Here is a 22806-nt window from a genome sequence, read left to right as displayed (position 1 = left end):
TGAGATAATGAATGATAATATTTTTGTAAAGAAAATAAATCATGCATGGATCACACAATTTTTGCAAGTGACGCAAATGAAATTACTTACTCCGAAAACAAGAGTAAAAGGAACGTGTTGCCATTGTGCAGAGGATATTGGGAATATTGAACTGGTGTTTTCATGGGAGTGGAATCGCTTAATATCTGTCAACGAAAAGGAAATAAATATAAAGTCCATGCAGCACATCCGGTGAACACATTTTAATCATATGCACAGGTGCGAGTGACCAGTTGAAAATAATCGGTACATATCACAATAAATAAATATAACGTACATACATTCATACATGCGCAAATTGATCTAACAAAATGTTTCTGTTCAATAAATTAAACATATCTGTGCGTTAAAGACGAAATAATAAGATGATACTTATATCTTAAATTTAAGTCTTTTCTAACAATCTTTTCCAACAGCCAAATATCGATGTCTTGTAAATAAAATTTTATAGAATTTTAATATCTCAATGTTTACAATGTTCTCAAAACGCTATAAACTATCCATTTTAATATTTACAATATATCAGCCGATGAATGAATGAATTAATATCGACTTAATATAGAGAATTCGTGACATTTAAATACGCAAGTTCATTTTTCTATACCTAACTGTATAATTAAATAAATATTGAAATTTTCTAACTAATGGAAGCAATATAATCGGATATCTACATATTTTTTGTTGCCTATCGAAGTATCGAAGCGATCTTGTTCAACCCAAAACCTCGGGGCAACATTGAAGAAATTAAGCAAGAGAAAGGTCCAGGAAATATGTATATGATGCGCGTACAAATGTGCGCTGGCAAGAGGTAGCATATACACCATTCAGTGTAAAAATAGTGGAAGCTGTTTATATCGCATATTGCCGTGTTATTCATGTTTTCCTTAACCCTTTAGCGACCAACCTTGAGTATTTTAAAGTTTCAATGAACAATGTATCACTCTATAGTAAATTCAACGTGTAATATTAATTCAGTCGATATACATAATTGAAAATAGTATCGTTACATCGTTTAGAACGACTTATCCGTCTATTGAAAGATTAATTAAAGCTTCAACGAGTCAGATATCCAAGAGGGCTTCACCGCTCTCCATAGGTACAAAGAAATTAAAGGCTAATTAACATTGTAAGCAGCTTTTGCGTGATCGTTCAACAATCTCGATGACTATCTTTTGAGTTTACTCACCCAGTACGCTCGGCTGATGGACCAAGCACAGCAGTGTTATGGATTATCTAAAAGAAAGCGTTAATGCATTTTTAGTCATGGTTATTACGGTGCTATTATAACGATGTTATCGTACAAGTGTTAAAACATGCAGTTGGAATTTTATCGCGAAGCAATTAATAATTAGAATGTTTTAAGTGCAAAAATATTATTAAATATAGTTATTACACGATTCACATATAAATGCTATATCCAAATAACTTAATGTAAAATACGTGTTTAGTTTACATGTGTGTGTGTGTGTGTTACATAGCTAATACAAAAGCTTGGTGTGTCTAGCATTCTACTTCGAGAGTAAAACAGCGTAAAATGAAGCTATGCTTGGTATTTTGCTTTTATCTATCTTATTTGTCGGTGATCCTCGGTGTGCTGTGATGCCGTACTTACATTTGCCATGGAACAAGGCGGTCGTGCCGCGGCGTATCTACCAAACGAACTGCGTGAAACGGGGGAAGAATAGGCAACGCCATTTAAGCTGAAACCAAGATGAAAGTTGTTAATACGATAACGATATACATATCATTTATTTGTAATATTTATAAGATCGTTAAATCTACTATTTAATCATCATACTGTAATCTTTTAATTTAGTATAATCCACTTACTCTAAATAATATTATCATTGGGCTACGAACGATTATATATATATATATATATATATATTTAATACATTATTTATAAAATACACACATATTTTAAACATTATAAATAAAATGTCGTACTTAGAGCTACTCTTCCCGAGATTGTTATGTACGATGCTAGAAGTACCAATGTCAATCGAGGTCTTTGCAGGTAAACTGTATCTATTCGTCCTCACATCCTGACGTTCTGCAAAATATCCAATAAACATGTTATTGAATAACGCTGTATATTACAGAAGAAGAAAACGGTACACAAAAATTATTACCTAATAGTACAGTTCAGTTATTTTAATCTAACTTAAGAAAACAATATTAATCCAATAATAAGACTAAACTCGCTTTACTGCTGTACAATCATCTTATCTATCGATCAATCTTATCGTTCATATCATTTAGTTTTCGTTTAGTTAGTGAGCCCGCCTCGTCATAGCGTAGAGGAATTTAAAACGAGCAATTTCATATCCTACCATAAGCTATCCGATGTCAAGGAAATTGGATCGACTCGTTCATAATCAACAGAATGTCGAGTCAGCGAATTCATCATTTAAGGACAGCTTCGAATCGATCAAGGGATTTACATAATAGGGTCATTACATAGGTTGACATTGACCGCGATTTTATACCACAGCGGGTAAGAATTACCGATTTAGGGCACTTGCGCCGAAGGATCAACTACAAGGCGAAACTCGACCTTCGTACCACCATTTTCGTACCTTTAACTTGAAAGCAGATCGACAATGCACTCACAGACTACCTTGTATCTTTATGGAGATACCTTGAAGACGAGACGCTCATCAAATTTTCAGTCTGTCAGTAAAAAATGGTACTCATATTGTAGCATATGCGTGAATAGGATTGATCTTGAATTTGTTCATGAATCAAAAATGAATAGTATCATAGTGACGATATGTCTTTATAGTTATTACTATATGGAAATACTTTCATAGAAGTAATTCGATAATTTCGTAGAGAAATATTTATTCCTCCGTATCTGTATCTATTCTGTATAATAAATTTATAGAAACGATAATTATACATTTATTATTCTCAGATGTATTTCTTAGCTAAAATTACGAGGAAAAGTCGGATACAGATTTTATGAAGATATAAATTTCTTTCGTATAATGATCAGCTATCTTCTTCCATTTTATTAGATTAATATTTCTCTGCCATAGTTAGAAACTTCTTAGGAATATTTAGAAACTTTCTAAAAATTCAAATTGGCCTGTTTCTAGTCATTTTCTATCGTATTCGGAAACTTTCGAAGAATTTCTTTTTAAATTTATCATTTCAACAGATGAATTTCACCGATAAGATGACCGATCAATTAAACAGAAGCAACCAACGCGCGTTAATGATTTACCAACACGATCGGCGTTTACTCTGCGCTCTAACGAGAATTCCTAGCATAGTGGTCGTTAACGAACGAACCGACAAGTTTACTTCTTCGACGAAGTAATTAGAAACGTAACTGTTTAACGAGTGTTTACACCTCGAAACTTTGTTCTTCTGTCCTCGGATCGAAGTAAAACACCACAAAAATAAAGAAGATTAGAGCGCGGATGTCTACGCGCTTATGGAATTTACAGGAGCATAAACTTGTAAAATGTATGCAATCTGCAAAAGAAATACAGATTATTTAAAGTAAAGCACTCGTTAGGATGTTTAATTGATAAAATAAATTCGTATTTAAGTCCCGTTTCTTTACCAACGTCAATAAAAATATTAAACCGCATAAACGTCCGCAGTCTAGCGATTACAGGTACAGTACAGTAAGACCAAAGTGCTGCAATATTTCTGAATTCATGGAGGTTTCGATTCTTCCATCTTCTCTCTTCCAATCGCATGGGTAATATTTTAATATTTTAGAAACATTTGATGAGAGAAACAAGAAGATTCGATAAGTTAAATAAAAATTATGTGTACGCGATAATTACGTTATCGCATTTTACTGATTTTTCGTAACTGAGGTCGTTTCTAAACGAAACAATGGGTGCCACGAAATTTTAAAGATTCGAGGAAGTTTAAGGAAGAAAAAGGTGTACGTACCGTCGTCAAAGAATCCTTGAAAAACGACAAATTTATTGTTCTGTGGAATAATCTTCGAGAGACCGTAGTACTTGTCTAGAAAGGCTAAGAATTTCTCTGAAGGTCTATCGATCGCCAATTTCACGGGCCTAATATTCTCTTCCTGAAAAGTAAAAATGACAAGAAGCATTATTACTGTGAAAATATATAGAAAACAGATACACAGAAATACGTACAAATAGTTGACATTTCAAATAATTTGATATCTCATTGATCCTTTACATTATAAATCCTATTTTATATTCCGCAAGAGAGCTTTAAATAAACTAACGCAGCAAATAATCTGAACGAGTTCAATCACCTTTCGGGTTACCTGCAACCGTAAAACCCACGCATAATGACCTTTTGTCACGCTCCTCTTTAAGACCGTCTACTAATTTGCCACAGTAGCCTGTACGGTGTTGTTTCTTATCGGGAACAAGTCACGAAATTAGCTGTCGTAAGCGTGCGAGTATTTTCTCTTCATATCTAATGTCGGTTTTAATCTCTTTGCACGTTAAAAAATCGAAGATCTAATCTAGCGTTCTCGACTTCGTGACCGATAATTATTCCGATTAATATTTTTCGATATATTTCGTTATATTTTCTATTCTGTACAGTGTGTAAGAAATTATTCGGTATAACGAAAGAAGGAAACGAATAAAGACAAACGCCATGAAGTACAGGGAAAATTAAGAGATTACTGTATTATAAACGAAAAGATAAATAAACTATCAACTTTTTCTTCAAATATCTTTCTACTTGGTTTCCTAACTCATCCTCTTAATCGAAACAAAATTTGTTAAATATTTGAAGAAACGGTACACGCGTTTTAGTATACTTACATGTTTTCGAATATTTATGTATCTGACTATTTTTATATACTTAAGTATAGTACTTAAGTATATTTTTATACACTAAGTTTATTAATTTTATATATAAAAATATACTTAATTACTATACCTAAGTACTTATAGTATTCAATATACTTATAGCACTTATATACTCGTAGTACTTAAGTAAGTTTATTAATTTTATACATAAAAATATACTTAAGTACTTATAGTATTCAATATACTTATAGCACCTATATACTCATAGTACTTAAGTTTATTAATTTTATATATAAAAATATACTTAAGTACTTATAGTATTCAATATACTTATAGCACTTATATACTTATAGTACTTAAGTTTATTAATTTTATATATAAAAATATACTTAATTACTATACCTAAGTACTTATAGTATTTCATATACTTATAGCATTTATATACTCATAGTATTTAAGTATAGTACTTTAGTAAGTTTATTAATTTTATATATAAAAATATACTTAAGTACTTATAGTATTCAATATATTTATAGCACTTATATACTCATAGTACTTAAGTTTATTAATTTTATATATAAAAATATACTTAAGTACTATACTTAAGTACTTATAGTATTCAGTATACTTATAGCACTTATATACTCATAGTACTTAAGTTTATTAATTTTATATATAAAAATATACTTAAGTACTTATAGTATTCAATATACTTGTAGCACTTATATATTTATAGTACTTAAGTATACTTATGCACGCTATGCATTCTTACAGTCTCTAATAATAATACAGGAAGTACCGAAGAACGTATTTAAACTGACATCGAAGGAATGTGTCGGACTATAAGGAAATAAGTGCAGTTTACAAAGATGGCATGAGAATATAACGTTCGACAATGGACAGTTACACGTACAGTTAGGTTGAGAAACGGTGATTAGAGAATTGCACGCGAGCCACGATTTCGTCGGTGAACTTGGGATTCGAGCGCCGGTCATTCCACAAGAAAGCAAAGAAAATTACTATCGATCTGTGTACGGGCAAGAAACAGGTTGCAGGAACTTTGAAAGAAGGATAGGAAAAAGAGGCCAGTCGTTACTCTGTTTAAGGACTGGCTTTGTGTTCGGTCGCCTTACGTTCCGCTCTGTGTGCTGTTTCAACTGCACGAAAAAATAAGAAATCCTTCATTTAGATCGCTGTAGTGTAACGGTACACGTATAGTAACACGTTGCTTCTTACATCGACTTCGCGCTTCTCGCGTCGTTTCTCTTATTCCTAATTATCGCGCGAAACGAATTAATTCGTTGGAAATTCATTAAATAATTTCACCATGCGTATAACGTGATTTTTCCTTGTAAATATTCGATCGACAAGAAGATAAAATTCCTATTACACGCCGCAACTAATTTCGAATATATAATGAGATGAAACAAATACGTGTAAGAGATCGAAGTTCGTTAGTGTATTTGTACTTAATTCTGTGAAGATCGGAGACCTGAAAATGCCATCGAAAATGTATCTAACAACGAACGACACGGTAACTTTCATGTTCTTTGTGTAAAAACGAATGGGTATCAGATCGTTCCTGTTAGAATTACGCAATTAGCAGGAACAACGATAAACAAGTACCGAGGGATTCTCTTTTCTCTTCATCCTTTCTTTCTTATTTCCTCCTCTTGCTTTGTCTTTTTCCTTTCGTCTCTACCGTTCCTTCCTCTCTTTTCTTTCCTCTTTCTCTCTCTCATCATCCTACTCTAACCAACCTGTGAACACTTTCCCCCTCGTTCTGTCATTCCTCCGTTTTTATATATCCTTGCAACCTACGCAGGGTGAAAGATCACATAAATTTGTCAATCTCGACAAGAAAGAATCTAAATTGAAATTGTAAGAAGACTTCTGAGATTACCTATATTGATCTACTATTCATTAATTCCTATTAATTCCATGATAAATTAATCTAAACTATATATAATTAATTTAATACTTAAATCAATTCGCGATGGCATTAATAATTATCGTTATTGACTCCATTAATTAATTCTAATCTATATTTTCATACGGCAACGTAGACGAGAACTTAATTATCGTCAATTATAGCTTTAATTGAATTCCTATGTACGATCGGTGTCCGTTTACGTGTGCGTTTAATTAATATATTATATCATATATAAGTTCAATGTCTATTCGGCGTAAAAGGAGCCGAAATATTTGATTTCGTTTGAAACAAGCTATCTGCCAGACTATCGCGATGGTATCGTTTCAGACGTCGGGAATGTCTGTTATCGAAGATGGGAAGAGAACGGAAGTCTGGTAGGTGTAACTTGTAAGTATCCGAGCGTATCTTTAACCCTTTCTTTACGACGTGCATACATAGCTACGAGTACATACATAGCTCCTGTGTACGTGTTATTGTACCAGCGATTTCGCAAATCGACGTTCAAAATCCTTCGAAACGTACTTCGGTTACAATTCATAGAATTCGAGTATCTTAGAATATGAAGAAACAGAGTGCAGATATTAAGATAGTACAGGAACGTTCGTCGTGTTCGAATTAAACGCCAAAGAATCGATTAAAACCTACGCGAATGAAGTATCGGTATTTGCAGTTTCCTACAGTTCAACGACTATTCTTCCTAAATAACAGCAAACTGTACAAAGCAGTACACATGCGCTAAGTGCAGTAGGAGATCAGCATACGAATTCAAGCACTCACTCGGTACACATTTTGCAGTACGACGATCGAAATAACAGTGCAGATGGTCGTCTTACGTAATCAGTATCGGATAAATTATCACCAGACTAGACTACGGAATTTTTATGCATTCGTGAAAAATGCAAAATTCTAAAAATACGCAAGACGCGTACTGTACGTGATATAAAAAGCTATATAAAGTATGCAAAGCGCGATACTCGTTGCGATATTTACTAGGTAAAATTTCTACGTATGTTCCGTTTTCCTACTGACGTTCGCAAAAGTTCGTAAAATTTGCATAAGCATCCGCAGTCTAATCATTACCTGAACGCCGATGATCGACGGTAGCAGTCATGGTTCGTTACGTGGCGACTATAATCGACATTCGTATTCACAGGTTTTCCAACACGGATACCGACTATGGTTGGCGTTAAGAGTGGCACAGTTAAATAACGAACAGCTTACACGAGTTCGTGTCCTGCGTACGAAATTGCTATCCACCCACACGTAGAGGATGTGAACCGTGCTGGACGGTGTAAACGAGACGTAATTACTTCCCGAGTAAAAGCAGAAAGGCGTCCCAGCGATCTCGATGCAGACCACTTCCATGGAAATCTTACGCAAAATCGTGCCGTTGCTCGTTAAGCCGAACGTTGCGAAACATCGTCGTTTCGCACATGCTCGTGGGCAAACGAAATTGAACAGAACGAAGGGGAAAGATTAACACAAGAGAATCAGCAGCGGCGGCAGTGCACGAAACGGAATTTTCTTCTCGCAATGCGAATTAACACCTTTCGCGTTTCGCGAGAAGGAAAAGTTTATGAAAGTTGCGTTAAAAGATTCTCTCGCCTTTCTTATTTTCCATTTTCACGATCTCTTTAGACAGCTACTTGCAAAGTCTAATTCGTTGCAGACGATGATTCCACGACTCTAAGACAGAAGAAGGATTTTTTAAGTAACAACGGTCTTGGACGAGATTAAAAGATTACATCGTTGGACGCAATAAAATTTAAAAATAAACTTGATACGACGCCGGGTTGATACCTTCGGTATTTTTAAAGCAGGAGCATTACGTTTAGGACGATTACGTTAAAAATTCTCCCCTTCTCTATTTCCATCGTTTACGATCTCTTTAGACGACGACTTATAACTCTGAAATGGAAGAATAGTTTTGTAAATAAAGTAAACGCGTACGACGATTAACGCAATAAAATTTATGTAAGTCAGACGCTACGTAAACGAACATCTTGCGTGTCTCGAGAAGAGCAAACGTTTAGGATGGTTGTATTAAAACATGTAATTAGAGAAGAATGGAATTGCAGCTGTTCTTGCAACATTGATCTTCCGTTGCGTTTGCCTTGATTAACATATTCGTTGTTTGTATCTTGCATTTCAATTGGCACGTATGGGCTTTGCTTTTACGTAGATCTTGATAAATGCGATGATGCTAATTTCGATGCGGAATATCGATAAAAAGCGAAGGGGATTTGGAAAGAAAAGTTGTATAATAAATTCACGTGCAACGTGAAACGTTATACATATATAAAAGATATTGATATTGCCAAATACCTGTAATGCAACGAACGTGTTAGATATTAATACAGCGAAGAGTCAATAGCACAGTGAGAGGAATTTAGCAAATGAACATTTTATTTATAAAAGTCTGTTATTAACGCGGAACGCGTTAATTAGCAAGTTTCTCTTTTTCTATTTCTAAAAAAATGCATACTCTTTGTGATTGAAATTTCGAACAGAAAAGAGGAAAAGTACGATTCTCATGTCAACAGCAGGTTCTATAAAATGTCGTGAACCGAAGCTAATAAGCTTTAATTACGGAAAAGTACCGCGCACTGGTTGGCAATCTGGTATTAGTCGAGTACTGTTCACAGGAACACGAGGTGAGTTCACAAGCCAGCAGCACTTGCTGTGATTCTGACAGAAGTGCAGCGACCATAACAGAGCGGAGGAAAAAATCTGGTATACCAAACACGAACGCCAATTTTTCGTTCCATTCTACTCTTTTTGCCCTCGTAAATTCATTGACATTATCACAAATTCGATGTTGCATATGTTGCGAACGCTATTTTGATGATAAGTAAACAAACGAGGTGACAAAAATGCTATATAAAATCTTGAATCTACGTAATATTATAATTATTAAGTAGATACGAATAAAGCGTGAAATTCTCTGTCTTTTTTATTTTCGCTATTTATTAGCGTTTTGCAAGTTAGCAATTTATAATTTGAATAGGAAAAACCGAATAATCAATAGTTCTGAAATATTGCGAAAAATGTTTGTTTCTCCGGTGGCAATAATTGTCAACATATACACATATTTACATACACAAGACTAAAACGAGATTCGTATTAAAACGAGATTAACATATTTATGATTATCTGTATCGTTTAACACGTTCAACAACGTCATCGCACCTTTGGCTATAATTTTTACCATACATGCTATTCAATATATTAATCCAAGGTATTTAAATTGTTTGTATCGTTAATTATATCTTTGGTTCGTAAATAACATAAAATATAACGAATTTCTGTTTTCAACCACTATTAATAAAATTATTATCCGACTGTTAAATTTGCATTCCACGCGAGTTTCTTGCCAGTTAAAAATACTCGTTCTAAAGTCGTTAATTCAATATATAATTTCATAATATTTCCATTCAAAGTATTAAATTAGTTTCGTCGTCGATTATATTTTTAATTCATAAATAATCCAAATGCCTTCTTAGAAACGCTGCCTGAGCTTCAAATTTCCACTCCTCGACGGGTCTCCTATCGACTGAAACCACTCGATTCAACAAGCAATTCCATAAGTTTATGCAAATTTCCATTCAAAGTAGCAAATTGTTTTAAAAGTGCAACGGATGCGTACAACGTGCAAAAATATGCAAAATACCGTACCTGTCACGATATCTAATAGATAAGACAAATCTCTACGTCTCGATCTTCTAGTTGCATAGAAATACGAATTTCACAAGTAATCCAAAGCGTCTCGAACAAATCTCTTTCTTCCTATCAACGTCGAATCTTCTCTCAGTTCCTTCGAAAATACCATACGAGCTTTTTTTCGTATTCCACCGGAGTCTTCTGCCAACTAAAGCCACCAATTTCATACGCAATTCTACAAACTCTAAACTATATTCTACGAACTATTATCTAGCGAATGAAACGGACTTTAGCGTCTAGATCGTAGCTTCTCACTTATGTTCGTACAAACATGAATTTCATAAACAATTCAAAGCGTTTACGAACAAAACTTCTCTCGTTTGATCGACGTAAAGCTTCAAGCACATCCGCCTCCGCAGCTAATAATCTCGCGGTTGATGCGACGTTAAACCTATGTATATGTCGGAGATGAAAGGAAAACCGGAGCCTTCCCTTTGCAATTTTGAGGAAGCCTTCTAATGCTTTAGCCTAGATTTTATCATAACTGTAATTAAGCAATTGTCATTTGTAATTGTTTGATATTTGTGAAAAGCGAAAGTGGGTTCGAGGTGACAACTGGTCGCCGAACGTAGCCACGGTCACGGGATAAACGTTTTGCCTGACGAAGGTGTGGATCGGTTGTATCGTTCTCCCTAGAAATTACATAGAATTGTACTTTAGAGATGTCGATATAATGGGACACACGTTGTATTAGGAATCAATCTCCAGACAGAAACTGCCTAGTAACGGCGTTTGGATCTTTCTCGATGTTTCCAAAGAGTATACAACAAACTTTTGACAGAAATTGCCTAGCAACAACGATTGGAACCTTCTCGATGTCTCCAGCGAGCATATAACAAACAAATGCAGTCGTATAGCGAAAAAGATTTTCATCGGATATTCATTCGTGCGATCGCCTTGGAAAGTGATACATCGAGCAATTTACCGAGTGTCTCAGCAATCATATTTTTGTGTTTAAAATTACTCTACGCATAGTAAAGAGTTATCCCGTTGACCGTGGATCTTATCGTTCGTTAAACTTAATATTCTTTAATCTAATTATTAGTTAATCTTATCGTTTGTTAATCTTATCATTTATTAAACACATTATTCATAATATTTTGTAAAATCTTGTTTATTCGCGTAAATATGTTCTCTGTTTCGTAAAACAATGGCTAATTCAAACGAAGAATCGTTACGCGCCTTAAATCCTAATGATAACCCGACATATAAATAAAAAAGAACTTTTTTACTGCCAATATCACACATCCCTTCGCGTTTCCTTCGAGAAAGCTACCTGAGCTTCGAATTTCCATTGTACGCGAGTCTTCCGCCAAACTAAAATCATTCGTACGAAATGTGATTGATTTAACGATTGCATAATCCACTTACGGAGAGCATGTGCTGGTAGAGAATATTTCCAAGGCCCATGCGTTGCCGTGACTCGTGAACATAGAAGTCCAAAACGCATCTTGGCTTCAGCTGATAATGAGCGCCAGTCTCGTCGAACATGAAGAGGTTCTTCGATCCGGTCTTCAACAATCCCACCACGCTGCCCAGTCCGCTGCAAAATCGAAGGAACGTTGTACGTAATATTACTCGATGATGATTCACGGCTGCGGTCCATTCGAGGTTCGCGTTCCTAGACGTAGATAGAGCGAAAGAAAACACGGGGATCAGCGACTCGAGGAAGTTCGTAGCGGAGCTAAGAATTGGACCATCGTATTCGTCACTGTGCTGTTTTCGGGCAGCTGTTCCCCGGCGAAATTGCTATTTACACCTTACGTCTGTTCGCCGTGCCACAACATTGTGGAGAGGAAATAAGTTCGAGTTTAAAAATTACAGTTTATTTTTGAATGGACATGGTGATGTCTCTTGCTGTGATGTATGTCAGACTCTTGTTTCAAATTGCAGATTATTATAAATTACAAATGAATTGTAGATAATAAGTATAATCGATAAATTAATTTTCTTAAACGGATATATTTATAGATAATAAAATGATAATAATAAATAATAATAAATGAATAAGAATTTATCTTTCGACTGAAATGGCAATGTTTACTGCTATGAAGTACATCGGATTCTTGTTTCAGATTACAAATGATTAGGAATTAAAACTGAATTCGTTTCTCTAAATATGTAGGTATTTTCATAACTGAACAGATTACAGTTTTTCCTCGAACAGAGTTGGCGATGTATCTTAGATTTTCGTCTGAAATGTTCCCTACAAGTTTGGGACGAGTTATACATTATAAATATAATCAATAAATTCATTTCTATAAATTAAAAGTTACACAGACGCGAAACTAACGGTAGCTAACGATATCGATGGAGAAAAGCTCTCGATAGCTGTTCGAAAATTCTTACACGCGATAATCATCGAGCGTTTCGCAACGATATAATACAACGAACTATAATTTACGATTTCAAATTTTTTTCACATCGACGTAACGAGCACAGACTTTCTCACGCTACCTGGTTTCCTCGTCTATTAACGATATCCATGATCCACCATTGTTATAACGAATCGTGTAACCCAAGCCAGGTCGATCGTATCTCGGTTAAACTGGCTTCGTCGTGAAGATGGGAATTTCATCGTACTTTCGGTATTTCTGGCAATTAATTAACGCCGTATATCGCGGTACGACAGCGTGAAAAGTAACTCAAAAGCTTCACGAGCCAGTTATTGTCTCTGCGCACACGACACAGTACCAAGAAGAAGTTTTCTCCGCGATTATGATAAAAAGAAACAGAATATGAGACGCTTTACGCGTATATACACTGTATGCTGTTCGTAAGTCGAGGATCGTTCGCAGTTTTCACTGTTATTCGACTACTTTCGATTTTACGCAGCTTTATGCACATAGGTAGTTTGTTTCTGTCTCGAATTCGAGTAAAAAATTGCATACAAAATGCTTTAGAACGCGTAGATTATACGTTGTTGTAATAACGCATCAAGACATACAAAGAAACTGTTACGAATAACATACGTGGTGATTATTCAAAAACTTTTACAATTTTTTATCAAATCAAAGAGATTAAATCAAAGAGATTACGAAACAAAATTGATGGATTAATAACAAGTCGAGGCCTCGGTCGACGAGACAACTTTAGCCGATCTTGGCAAAACTTTCAAGAGATTATTTCTAAATAATGTCATACGTTCGCTGAAAATTCACTAGAATTGTATACACGCGGATTATCAAGAATCGTGAGAATTTCAAATAACAATGAGATTCAATGTAATATGTAATATCTGATAGTTCAACGAATTAATGAAAATGTTACTCCAAATACAAGGAAAAAAATACACGGATATAATACATTACTACGCTATTGACAATCGTTTAACTAGTTAATTACGTTCGACGTGTATACACGTCAATCCAAAACTTTATTTCGCTGCGGTTAACGTGTAAACTCATCGTGTAAAGTAAAAAATTACTATTTACTACACAAACTCAAAGTTTTAGTAAAGAGTAATATTAATGACATTTAGCGGTATGTTTACTTTTAGTAAAACCATTATGTATTTTATAAAAAAAGTGTTGGATTGTTTAATTATTCTCTTTGGTATATCGATCATTGTCATATGTTTTTAATAAATTGAGTTGATTATTTTCTCCCATGGAAACTATTGCCAAACTGTTTTCAGTACTTTGCTTTATTACTTTCTGGCAATTTTTCAGTGTTTAACAACAATACCTTTCTTCGACAATGAATTGTCAATTTTTTACCAAATAGAAATCTAATCCTTCCTCTTCATTTTTCTTCACTTTCTTTGCAAAAATGTATGATACAGGCAATTACCCTGCGATCGACGTGTACATCGGCGTGACATTTAGCGGTATGTTTACTTTCTGTAAAACCATTATGTATTTTATAAAAAAAAAGTGTTCGATTGTTTGATTATTCTCTTTGGTATATCGATCATTGTCATATGTTTTTAATAAATTGTGTTGATTATTTTCTCCCATGGAAACTATTGCCAAACTGTTCTCAGTACTTTGCTTTATTGCTTCCTGGCAATTTTTCAGTGTTTAACAACAATACCTTTCTTCGACAATGAATTGTTAATTTTTTACCAAATAGAAATCTAATCCTTCCTCTTCATTTTTCTTCGCTTTAAAAAATAATACAAGCAATTACCCTGCGATCGACGTGTATACTCCTCATCGCTCGATTTTACCTGCTCACTTCGCGAAGGATTTTTGAAAGTAAACTCCGCAGTTAACAGGTTAGCCGGTTAACAGAAGTGAAAAGTCGAATTATCCTCGGTTTAACTATGAGCAATAGCTTTTGAATGACGGTACACAGCGGTTGGATTCTGCGAGGATGGGGAAGCTGAATTCCTCTAGGGGAGGAGACACCAGACATATCGATCGGCCAACCATTTTGCACGCTACGAAACCCCTTATCCTGGTAAATACAGCTTCCTTTTCGTCCTCTGCTTCGGGTTCAGGTTGCTCTTTCCAAGAGGGTCTTCGTCGTTTGTCCAAGTTTTTACGAGAGCGATCAGATCGAGCAGTTTTCGAAGTAGTACTTCTTCGTCTGGCAGCGATGATTGCGCTTTCCTTTTTAGAAAACTCGGTTTTTTTTACCTAGATTGACAATCTTTCCTCCTTTCGTTCAAACGTATCGTTGCGAAAAGCTATTGGATTGGAAGAAATAAAGAAATTATGATCGTCCATGGATGAGCGTGTAGCGAACAAACCAAACTTCGATAGAGTTGTTGATGGCAGAGGATTGAAATTCTTCGACGTGATAGTAATAGGAATTTCAAAGTGAGCGAAGACTGTAGCTTTTAGAAATTTCGTCTTTCATATTTGAGTTAAATACAAGTTGATATCGAGGAGTATTTAAAAGAACTGTAATTTTTAACCGATGAGATAAAATCGACTGAAAATAATAAATAGGAGAAACAGGGTTAAAGAAGGTTTAAAGAACTTACTTGTTAGCTTCATTGTCAACTAATAAATAAACAACATGGTCAGTATCTCGAAGTTTTACGGCGCTGGTTATTGACTTGTTCAGACCTTGGGCTCTGGCAGAAGCCTCGCCCATGTCGTCGAGAACTCTGCTTAACTGCCTCTGACATTCGCTGAAAAAAGAAATAATTACATTTTTTTATTAATTTACAACGTGAATTTATTTTTAGACAATCGATATATAATTTGTCCCATATAATTATATATATTTGTCCCATATAATTTGTCAATATCAATGTGTCCCATCAGACGGTAACAACTACACCGTGGATTCGCATGAATTTATAATATAATAACACGTAATTAATATTTTATAACATAACAACGTTTAAAAAAAAGACATAACAAAAATATACGGAATATTCATTCTGGCAGAATCATCAAATAGAATTTCGAATAATTGACGTTTCGAACGGTCTGGACTGGAACGCGCTTTTAAAAATGAATAGATACACAAAAATATATAAAATCTCTATCAAAGTGCTGTCTCTCTAGTCGTTTCGATAGACAAAAATATTTGCATAGAAATCTGCAAACTGGTAATAATAAATTCGCACGTGTACGTAACGCCTGACAAGATAGACCGACTAAAATATTTTCCAAGGGAAAAGGACAGTTTGTTGATAATTCGGCCTGGATTTCCCAATTACATGTTCACTTGGACGTTGTCGTAAATTGGAAGGCGTGGTTTACAACTTAAATAGCACGAAACAACCGTTCTACTTTCTTCGCGCTTCTCTTTTCTTTCTTCTCTTTTCTCGCTTCAGTTCGTTACGTCTGGTCAAAGAGGTCCGTTCTTTTTCCTTTCGCTGTATAATTCCATTCAATTTGCCAAGAGTTGCGAATCGAACGATTTGAAGCGTATTAGAAAGTTCGAATGTAATTTAGACTTTAACTTTAACTTAGATTGTAACTTAGACATTGCCACGAAGTTGCATAATATTAAATTTGATATTGGCGACAGTCCGCATACGATAAATTTTCGTTCTTATCGCGAGTGATAAACGAACGCTGTTGCATTTGACGTTGTTGTATTTCGTAGAATCGCAAAATTCGTTTATTCCAAGAAATGCGTCAAGTCTGGCTTGCAGGAAATTGGATCGTTGCTAAGCACCAGAGATAATACAATTTCCATCTTTCATTCCACTTACTTATTGACCTTTAGACTTGACCAGAGAAAATAGATTATTTATCGATAAAAGACAATTTTGCAGTACACGCTGTTAGAAGATTCTTGATTTTATTCTCTCTTTCCTGCTTTATACAACAACGCTTATTCCATTAGCAAATAATAAATCGTATCGAAATTTTACGTCGACAATATCTCTTTCCTGGTATCGTGAAATATAATCAACGATATAAATTGTTTCGAATAAATCAGCCAACGTGGACAATTTTTCAAAACATTTGACAGAAATCCAATTATTCTTACGTACTTTTCCAACCATGCTCGGTTCAATTTATGCGAATCAACTTTAAAATAGATTAGTACGTGATTATTTTATTCAATTATAAATTATCATGGAACATGGTGATTCAATTAGCTTTGCTAATTGCTGACTACAGTTAAGTATTCGATCTGTTGTAATTGCCAATTTGATAGATCAAACAATTTGACTCTATTCCCAACTTGTTTCTTCAAATTATCTGTCGATTTTTATTAGCTTTCAATGGCTGAGCGGTCAAGATATTATCTTTAAAACGTATTTCGCGTGTGTCTCTTCTAATGACTAAACTAATGTAATAAATCTTCGCGTTACAGTGGCGAGCCATTTTTATCCCAACGATAATTCCATCTCACGCTTCACGTTCCTTAGTTTACAAAATATTTTTACGCTATTCGCGTATTGTTCGTTCGCTTGGCCACGCGATTACAAAACACAACAAGTCCATTCAAAGTGTTTTCTTTAGTCCTTTTCGCGGTAGCTCGTAAATCGATTACACAATGTGATTATACGTCGTCGCTCCGAAATTAGCGTCTGAGTCAGCAAGACTTGACTGTGCGGTTTGTCTTCTGGTTCCGCGCGCCTGTCCAGGAAACTGAAAACGCGTGCAACCGATGGCACGTTCCACCTGTCGATCGAAGTAAATAAAGGACACTCTGAAATGGTAACAGCATCTGTTCATGACACGGTCTTACACGTACACCTTTAACTTATTATGAGCCGTTTCAAGTCATGAAATTTATCGTTGTACCGTATATTCACGTACCATAAGTTAATTCGTTGTAAGATACGACCCAATTGCGGCACTGGCGTCGCGCCAATGTGATATTATTTTGCAATGCAAATGTAGATCGATTATCCTGACTGCGCTATGTAGAGACATTAAATACAACGACGATGGATGATTGCGAGAGGCACGTGATCGCTGGGATCAGCTGCAAGTCTACCACGCGCCTCATAAGGACAACAGAAGCAACCACTTTCGACCAAATTAATTAAATTAAGCGTCGATGATCGATAACCCGTTCGAGGGGTTGCCAATACGAAACTTTTCATCTGGTAATTCCTTTCTTTCTAGCGGTCCTTCAATTTCTACGTTTCAACCTCCCTTTAGATTCGATTACGAAATACACGCTTAATGACGTAGGAAAATTAGTAACACGAAAGCGTAAACGATTTTGTAATTTTAAGTCCCAAGCTGCGCTGTTTAGATTTTGTATCGAAAAGTCTCGGTACATTTGAACGCTACGGACGACTGACGGTATTTTGTGTTTCATTGTCATCTCCTCGATAATTTTTATCGAGCTTGAAATATTTACGAACTAATAGTGCGCATATGTAACAATATAGATGTATTTTATAAAAATAACAAATATGACCAACTTGTTTCTCTTCGCAATCGATTAAGAGAAGTGCTATCGCGCTGTCCGGGATTTTTCGACCCTGTTTTTTCAAAGACCCCCGAGACTCAAACGGTTAGATATCGTCTCTTGCTTATCTTTTACCGTTGCGTGTTGGATTCTAGAGCCTAGAAGGTTGAACTATTCCCTCAAAATAATAAGCACCTTGTGGATGATTTCTTAGATCGTATTGGTCACGCAAAGGATCAAAGGATGGAGAAGACAAGCACCCAAAAAGCAAACTACCGAAGGGTCCTGTTTTGCGACCAAGTTGTTCAGGACAGAAAAAGAATAAAAAAAAAGCTCCGCTCCCCAGAGGCTTAAACTCAAAAACTGCATCATACAACAAAAAATGTAAAGCGCCCACACATGATACAGCATGGCTACGTCTTTGCCTAACATATCATTACAAAAATTCATGTTTATTGTGAATAATGTACTTAAAATCTGTATTTTCTGGACTCAATAAACTCCTTGTAAAAAAAGAAAAGAAGGATCGAGAAGACAAATTTGTACATGTTGGTATAAATGTAAAAGGACTTGTTAATTTCATTATCAACGAATTTTAATAATTGTAATCTGTCCTTTTGCTTATTCCTCTCCAGACATACAAAGCCGCGGTATTTTATTTCGCAATCGTTGAAAGAGAAGTTTCTAGAACAAATATCGTCGAGCGAATGTACTCGAAAAGACATTAAAGTCGACACCATGCTGATGCTTGTGTATGCATATGAAGAGACAAAAAATCCATTAAAACATTTCGTATTCCAGCTGAGCGCTAGACCTGAAATATATTTTCCCATTATCACGTGGGAATCTCGCGAAGAACGCAAACAATCTCAACTGACCATGAATACTTATCTGGAAATCTGTTGGCGTGCTATTAAAAATCGTGTCTCGCTATGTAAAGTAGCGATGAGCAAATACAAAATTATTCTTCTCGTATTGTCTCGTAGTAAACGAGTGGCGAGAAACCCATTAAAATACGTCCTGACAGAAGAAACTAAATTCCGGCTATCGGAATAACGTTAAATCCAGAATGGTAATCTTGAAACACTTATTAGGAATGCTGAAATACGTAGTCGAGCGTATTAAGAATGTCGTTGAGGTTTTATCAGCGATATTTCATCGAGGCACGAGACCAGCTTGCATTAACTTTTACTGGGAATCTCGCCGAGGAACGTTATCGAGAACCAGTAAAACGTGAAGCATGCGAAGCAATTGGTTAAAAAGCAAAAAAGGAAGAAACATATAAAAGAGAAATAGGAGTAGCTGAATCATAAAGTTTCAACGCTACTTTCACAAGGAAAAAAGAGATCGTTTTCATGAATATGTATCGGATACGTGAATCATTTAATCGATAGGCGCCGTGAAATCGTAGAGCACTCGTTTTCTAAAATTATTATCGAGTGGCCAGAGAAAATTGCTTTCGACTATTAATTATGTACATATCCCATTAATTTTAGAAAAAAGTAGCAAGAAATGTTTCCAGTCGAGTTTTGTAAACATAGAATCAACACGAGCGTGAAGATGTTGCGGATTAAAAGTTTGGTCCGAGTCTGTTGCATTTCTTCAGCCGTTTTCGCCCATTCCATTCTTCTAACGTCGAAACATATTCCGAATTTCAGAGAAATATGAACAAATTGTTATTATCATCCAATGATTTTCTTGTTTCGTCTTTATTTCCTTAACACGTTGAGAATCTTCTTCGATGCTAAAACAAGACCAAGACGGAGATATAAAAGTTCAAAGATCCTAGCAAAGCAAATATTAATAACGATCGTGTTAATAGAGAAAAATATTTGTATTCCTCCAGAGTCAAAGTATTTCAAACTGTATCTTTACCACATTCACGGAACAAAATATTTGCCAATTCTTTAGTATGTTATTTTAATCAATTTTAGTATCGATATAGCTTGATCGTTAATGATATCGATCAAATACGTTTCTCAGGTAGATCTCGATAATTTCCCTCCTGAAACGTTCGACTACGATTACAAGTGCCTATTACTTTGCTGACACAACACACTTTGCTACTTTGCTCGAATAATACAGGCGAGATTTAAATTGGCACGATAAAGTGCCGTGCGATGACGAAGTGATTGCTAACCCCATAGCTTTAACTACGTGGAACGGAATTGCGTGAGATTTATAGAGAGGAAATCATCGTTTAGTCCTTCGTACTTAATAATCCACTCTGTATTTCGTATTATATGTTATTTTTAATACGATGAATTTTATAGGAAATTTAGTTCTTCCACGAGAAAAGCAGAAAATACACCTGAAATATAAATTTCTATCGGATAATAAGAACGAAAAATAATTGAGGAATATCGTAAGGAAACTTCTCTTATAGAAATAGGCTATCGCATGTGTATCATTATGTATATCCATACTCCGCAACTTTTACCTTGCGACTTACTCCGTTTTACTTTTCACGATCTACGGAACATGTATTTCATGTTATGTAGGTTAATGTTATGGGCGATCCTCGTTGGGCAAATATTACGTGTAAGTGTAAGTTCGACGAAGGATCAAGGTGATCGAGGAAGTCGATCCTGTCGTTCGTTCTCGTTCGATGAAAGGCGTGGATGTTACTCGCTTTCCTTGAGGATGTGGACCTAAGATAAAACTGAACGAGAATCTTGAGACTATTTGGTTCGTAGGTAGATCTCAAAATTGCCCACACAGTAAATCTTTGTATATTGATCGATATAAATATTCATATTAATATTTCTACAACTTTAATTCTATATATCGTAATTATTTACATTGGATAGCAATTTACATTGGATAATAATTGCCAGAGATGCAGATATTAAATTTCACTTTAATTAAATACCAATATTATGCAGATAAACAGATTTAATATTTCAATTCTTTTGACTTGAAATAAGAAAGAGATTCTTGTATCGTTGTACCTTATATCGTTGTTATGTGACAGTGACACGCGATTATAAAACAACGTTTCAAAAATACAGTAAATATCTACATATCGCTGATGTTAGAGAAGATTTTGCAACTTTGAGACGTCGATTTCAGTAGCACGCACGAGAGATAGAAATAGTTATAAACAATATTCCAGAAACTGTATCGTCTCGCTAAATATCGTTGGCACCGTGTGCATGGAAAAACTGGCTAAAGCCAATCGAGATCGCGACATCAACAGCTGGGATTCGAGAAACTTGGCCCAACTCGTCTAGGACACGAGACAACGTAGCTAAAGATACTCAAAAATCGAAAGTCCTCCTCTACGGAAGCCTAGATATCGGGAGATGCTATTGAAGCCGTTCGTAGCACGAGTGGCCCAGCCTTAGTTACTTAGAACACCTTGACCTTGACCTGAGACGTCCACTACTTTACAAACCCTGTTACAGTTATTCAGAAATTGAAGAGCTCATAAATATTTAGAAGGAGAATCTCAGGTCTGGCCCTCACTGGTTCTAACGATCCACTTTAAATGAAATTTGAATAAATTTAGAGATATATGACGCATTCGTCATAACTAGAAATAAATAATAATTATAGTCCCAAGTAGTCAGCTATGAAGCTATAGACCTATAGACCTATGTAATAAGTTTTATCAAAACCAGTTAGATCTGATGGCGCGAGATTGGGATTAAGTTTGGATCAAACTGAGCCTATCCCTGTTGGAGCACGACGAATTCGGCCAAAGATATGAAGATCAGAGTCGATACTCGGAACAAAAGAATTCCTATCCTTACTTAGGACTTGAGGAGTACTGATCAAATTTACTTGTTACAGTACAAAGACTGAAATCATGGAGATAACTACAACTTGGATAGATTTGGTCAGACCTATACAAAGTATGACGAGTCCCAACTGAGATATGTAGTAATTTGAGGTCTCAAATAGCTTTAGTAGCTCAAATAGCTCGTGCTTTAAATAGCTCTAATCGTATATCTCAAATTGTAAAGTTCGAAAGAAGAAGTTCAGGCTTTTTGGTGCATTGAATGTGTATAAATATACTTTTAATAAAATCCTTCGAGCTCCAAGAAATACTAATCTAATTAACCAAATCAGGATTTCTCATATTCTCGATGTCTTTGGTAGGAGCTATCGTAATACAGTTGATTCTGATCGGATCTGCAAAATGCTGGGAGTCTATGATATCGTTGCTCGCGTTCTAGATGACTGTGACAGAATATTTCGAGTTCTAGGTATACAGATATATTAGGTAAATCTCTGAGCGGATTTTTTAATTTTTAAGTTAAGTTACTCTTTGAGCCTTAGTCGAAATCTCTTACATCCTACGTCCAAGAAATCTCTTACATCGTACGTCCAAGTGGAAGCGTTTTTATCGTTCTATCTCCAGATCGAAATCTCGTATATTCTACGTCCAATGGAAGATCAATTAGCATTTGTTAAAGTCAATGTAACGCGTGATATTTCTGGAGACCACAAGGTGTTCTAACATTTTAACTTCAGGTCCCATGTTCGTAATACCATCTACTCTAGAGCACTATGGCAGTAATTTTCATACGAGGAATATTAAAAAGTTAAGATCAAAGA

General features: G+C 35.3%; 1 protein-coding gene across 2 annotated transcripts in view; it reads right to left on the bottom strand.

Moving 5' to 3' along the window:
* LOC117159463 (alpha-tubulin N-acetyltransferase) overlaps positions 1 to 22806 on the bottom strand; it is a 29625-nt gene that overhangs the window by 1601 nt on the left and 5218 nt on the right. The window contains exons 2-7 of one of the 2 annotated variants that reach the window (XM_033339324.2): positions 15392 to 15541; positions 11830 to 12001; positions 3955 to 4096; positions 1987 to 2092; positions 1652 to 1739; positions 1226 to 1272 (exon numbers count right to left, since the gene is read on the bottom strand). In XM_033339324.2, coding sequence (XP_033195215.1) covers positions 1226 to 1272; positions 1652 to 1739; positions 1987 to 2092; positions 3955 to 4096; positions 11830 to 12001; positions 15392 to 15541 — 705 coding nt within the window. Of the gene's footprint in view, positions 1 to 90; positions 186 to 1225; positions 1273 to 1651; positions 1740 to 1986; positions 2093 to 3954; positions 4097 to 11829; positions 12002 to 15391; positions 15542 to 22806 lie in introns of both variants that reach the window. The other variant, XM_033339321.2, reaches the window with a different exon arrangement.

Source organism: Bombus vancouverensis, chromosome 1 (genome assembly GCF_051014615.1).
Source record: "Bombus vancouverensis nearcticus chromosome 1, iyBomVanc1_principal, whole genome shotgun sequence".
Classification (NCBI taxonomy): Eukaryota; Metazoa; Arthropoda; class Insecta; order Hymenoptera; family Apidae; genus Bombus; species Bombus vancouverensis.
This window is presented reverse-complemented; position numbering and strand designations above follow the sequence as displayed.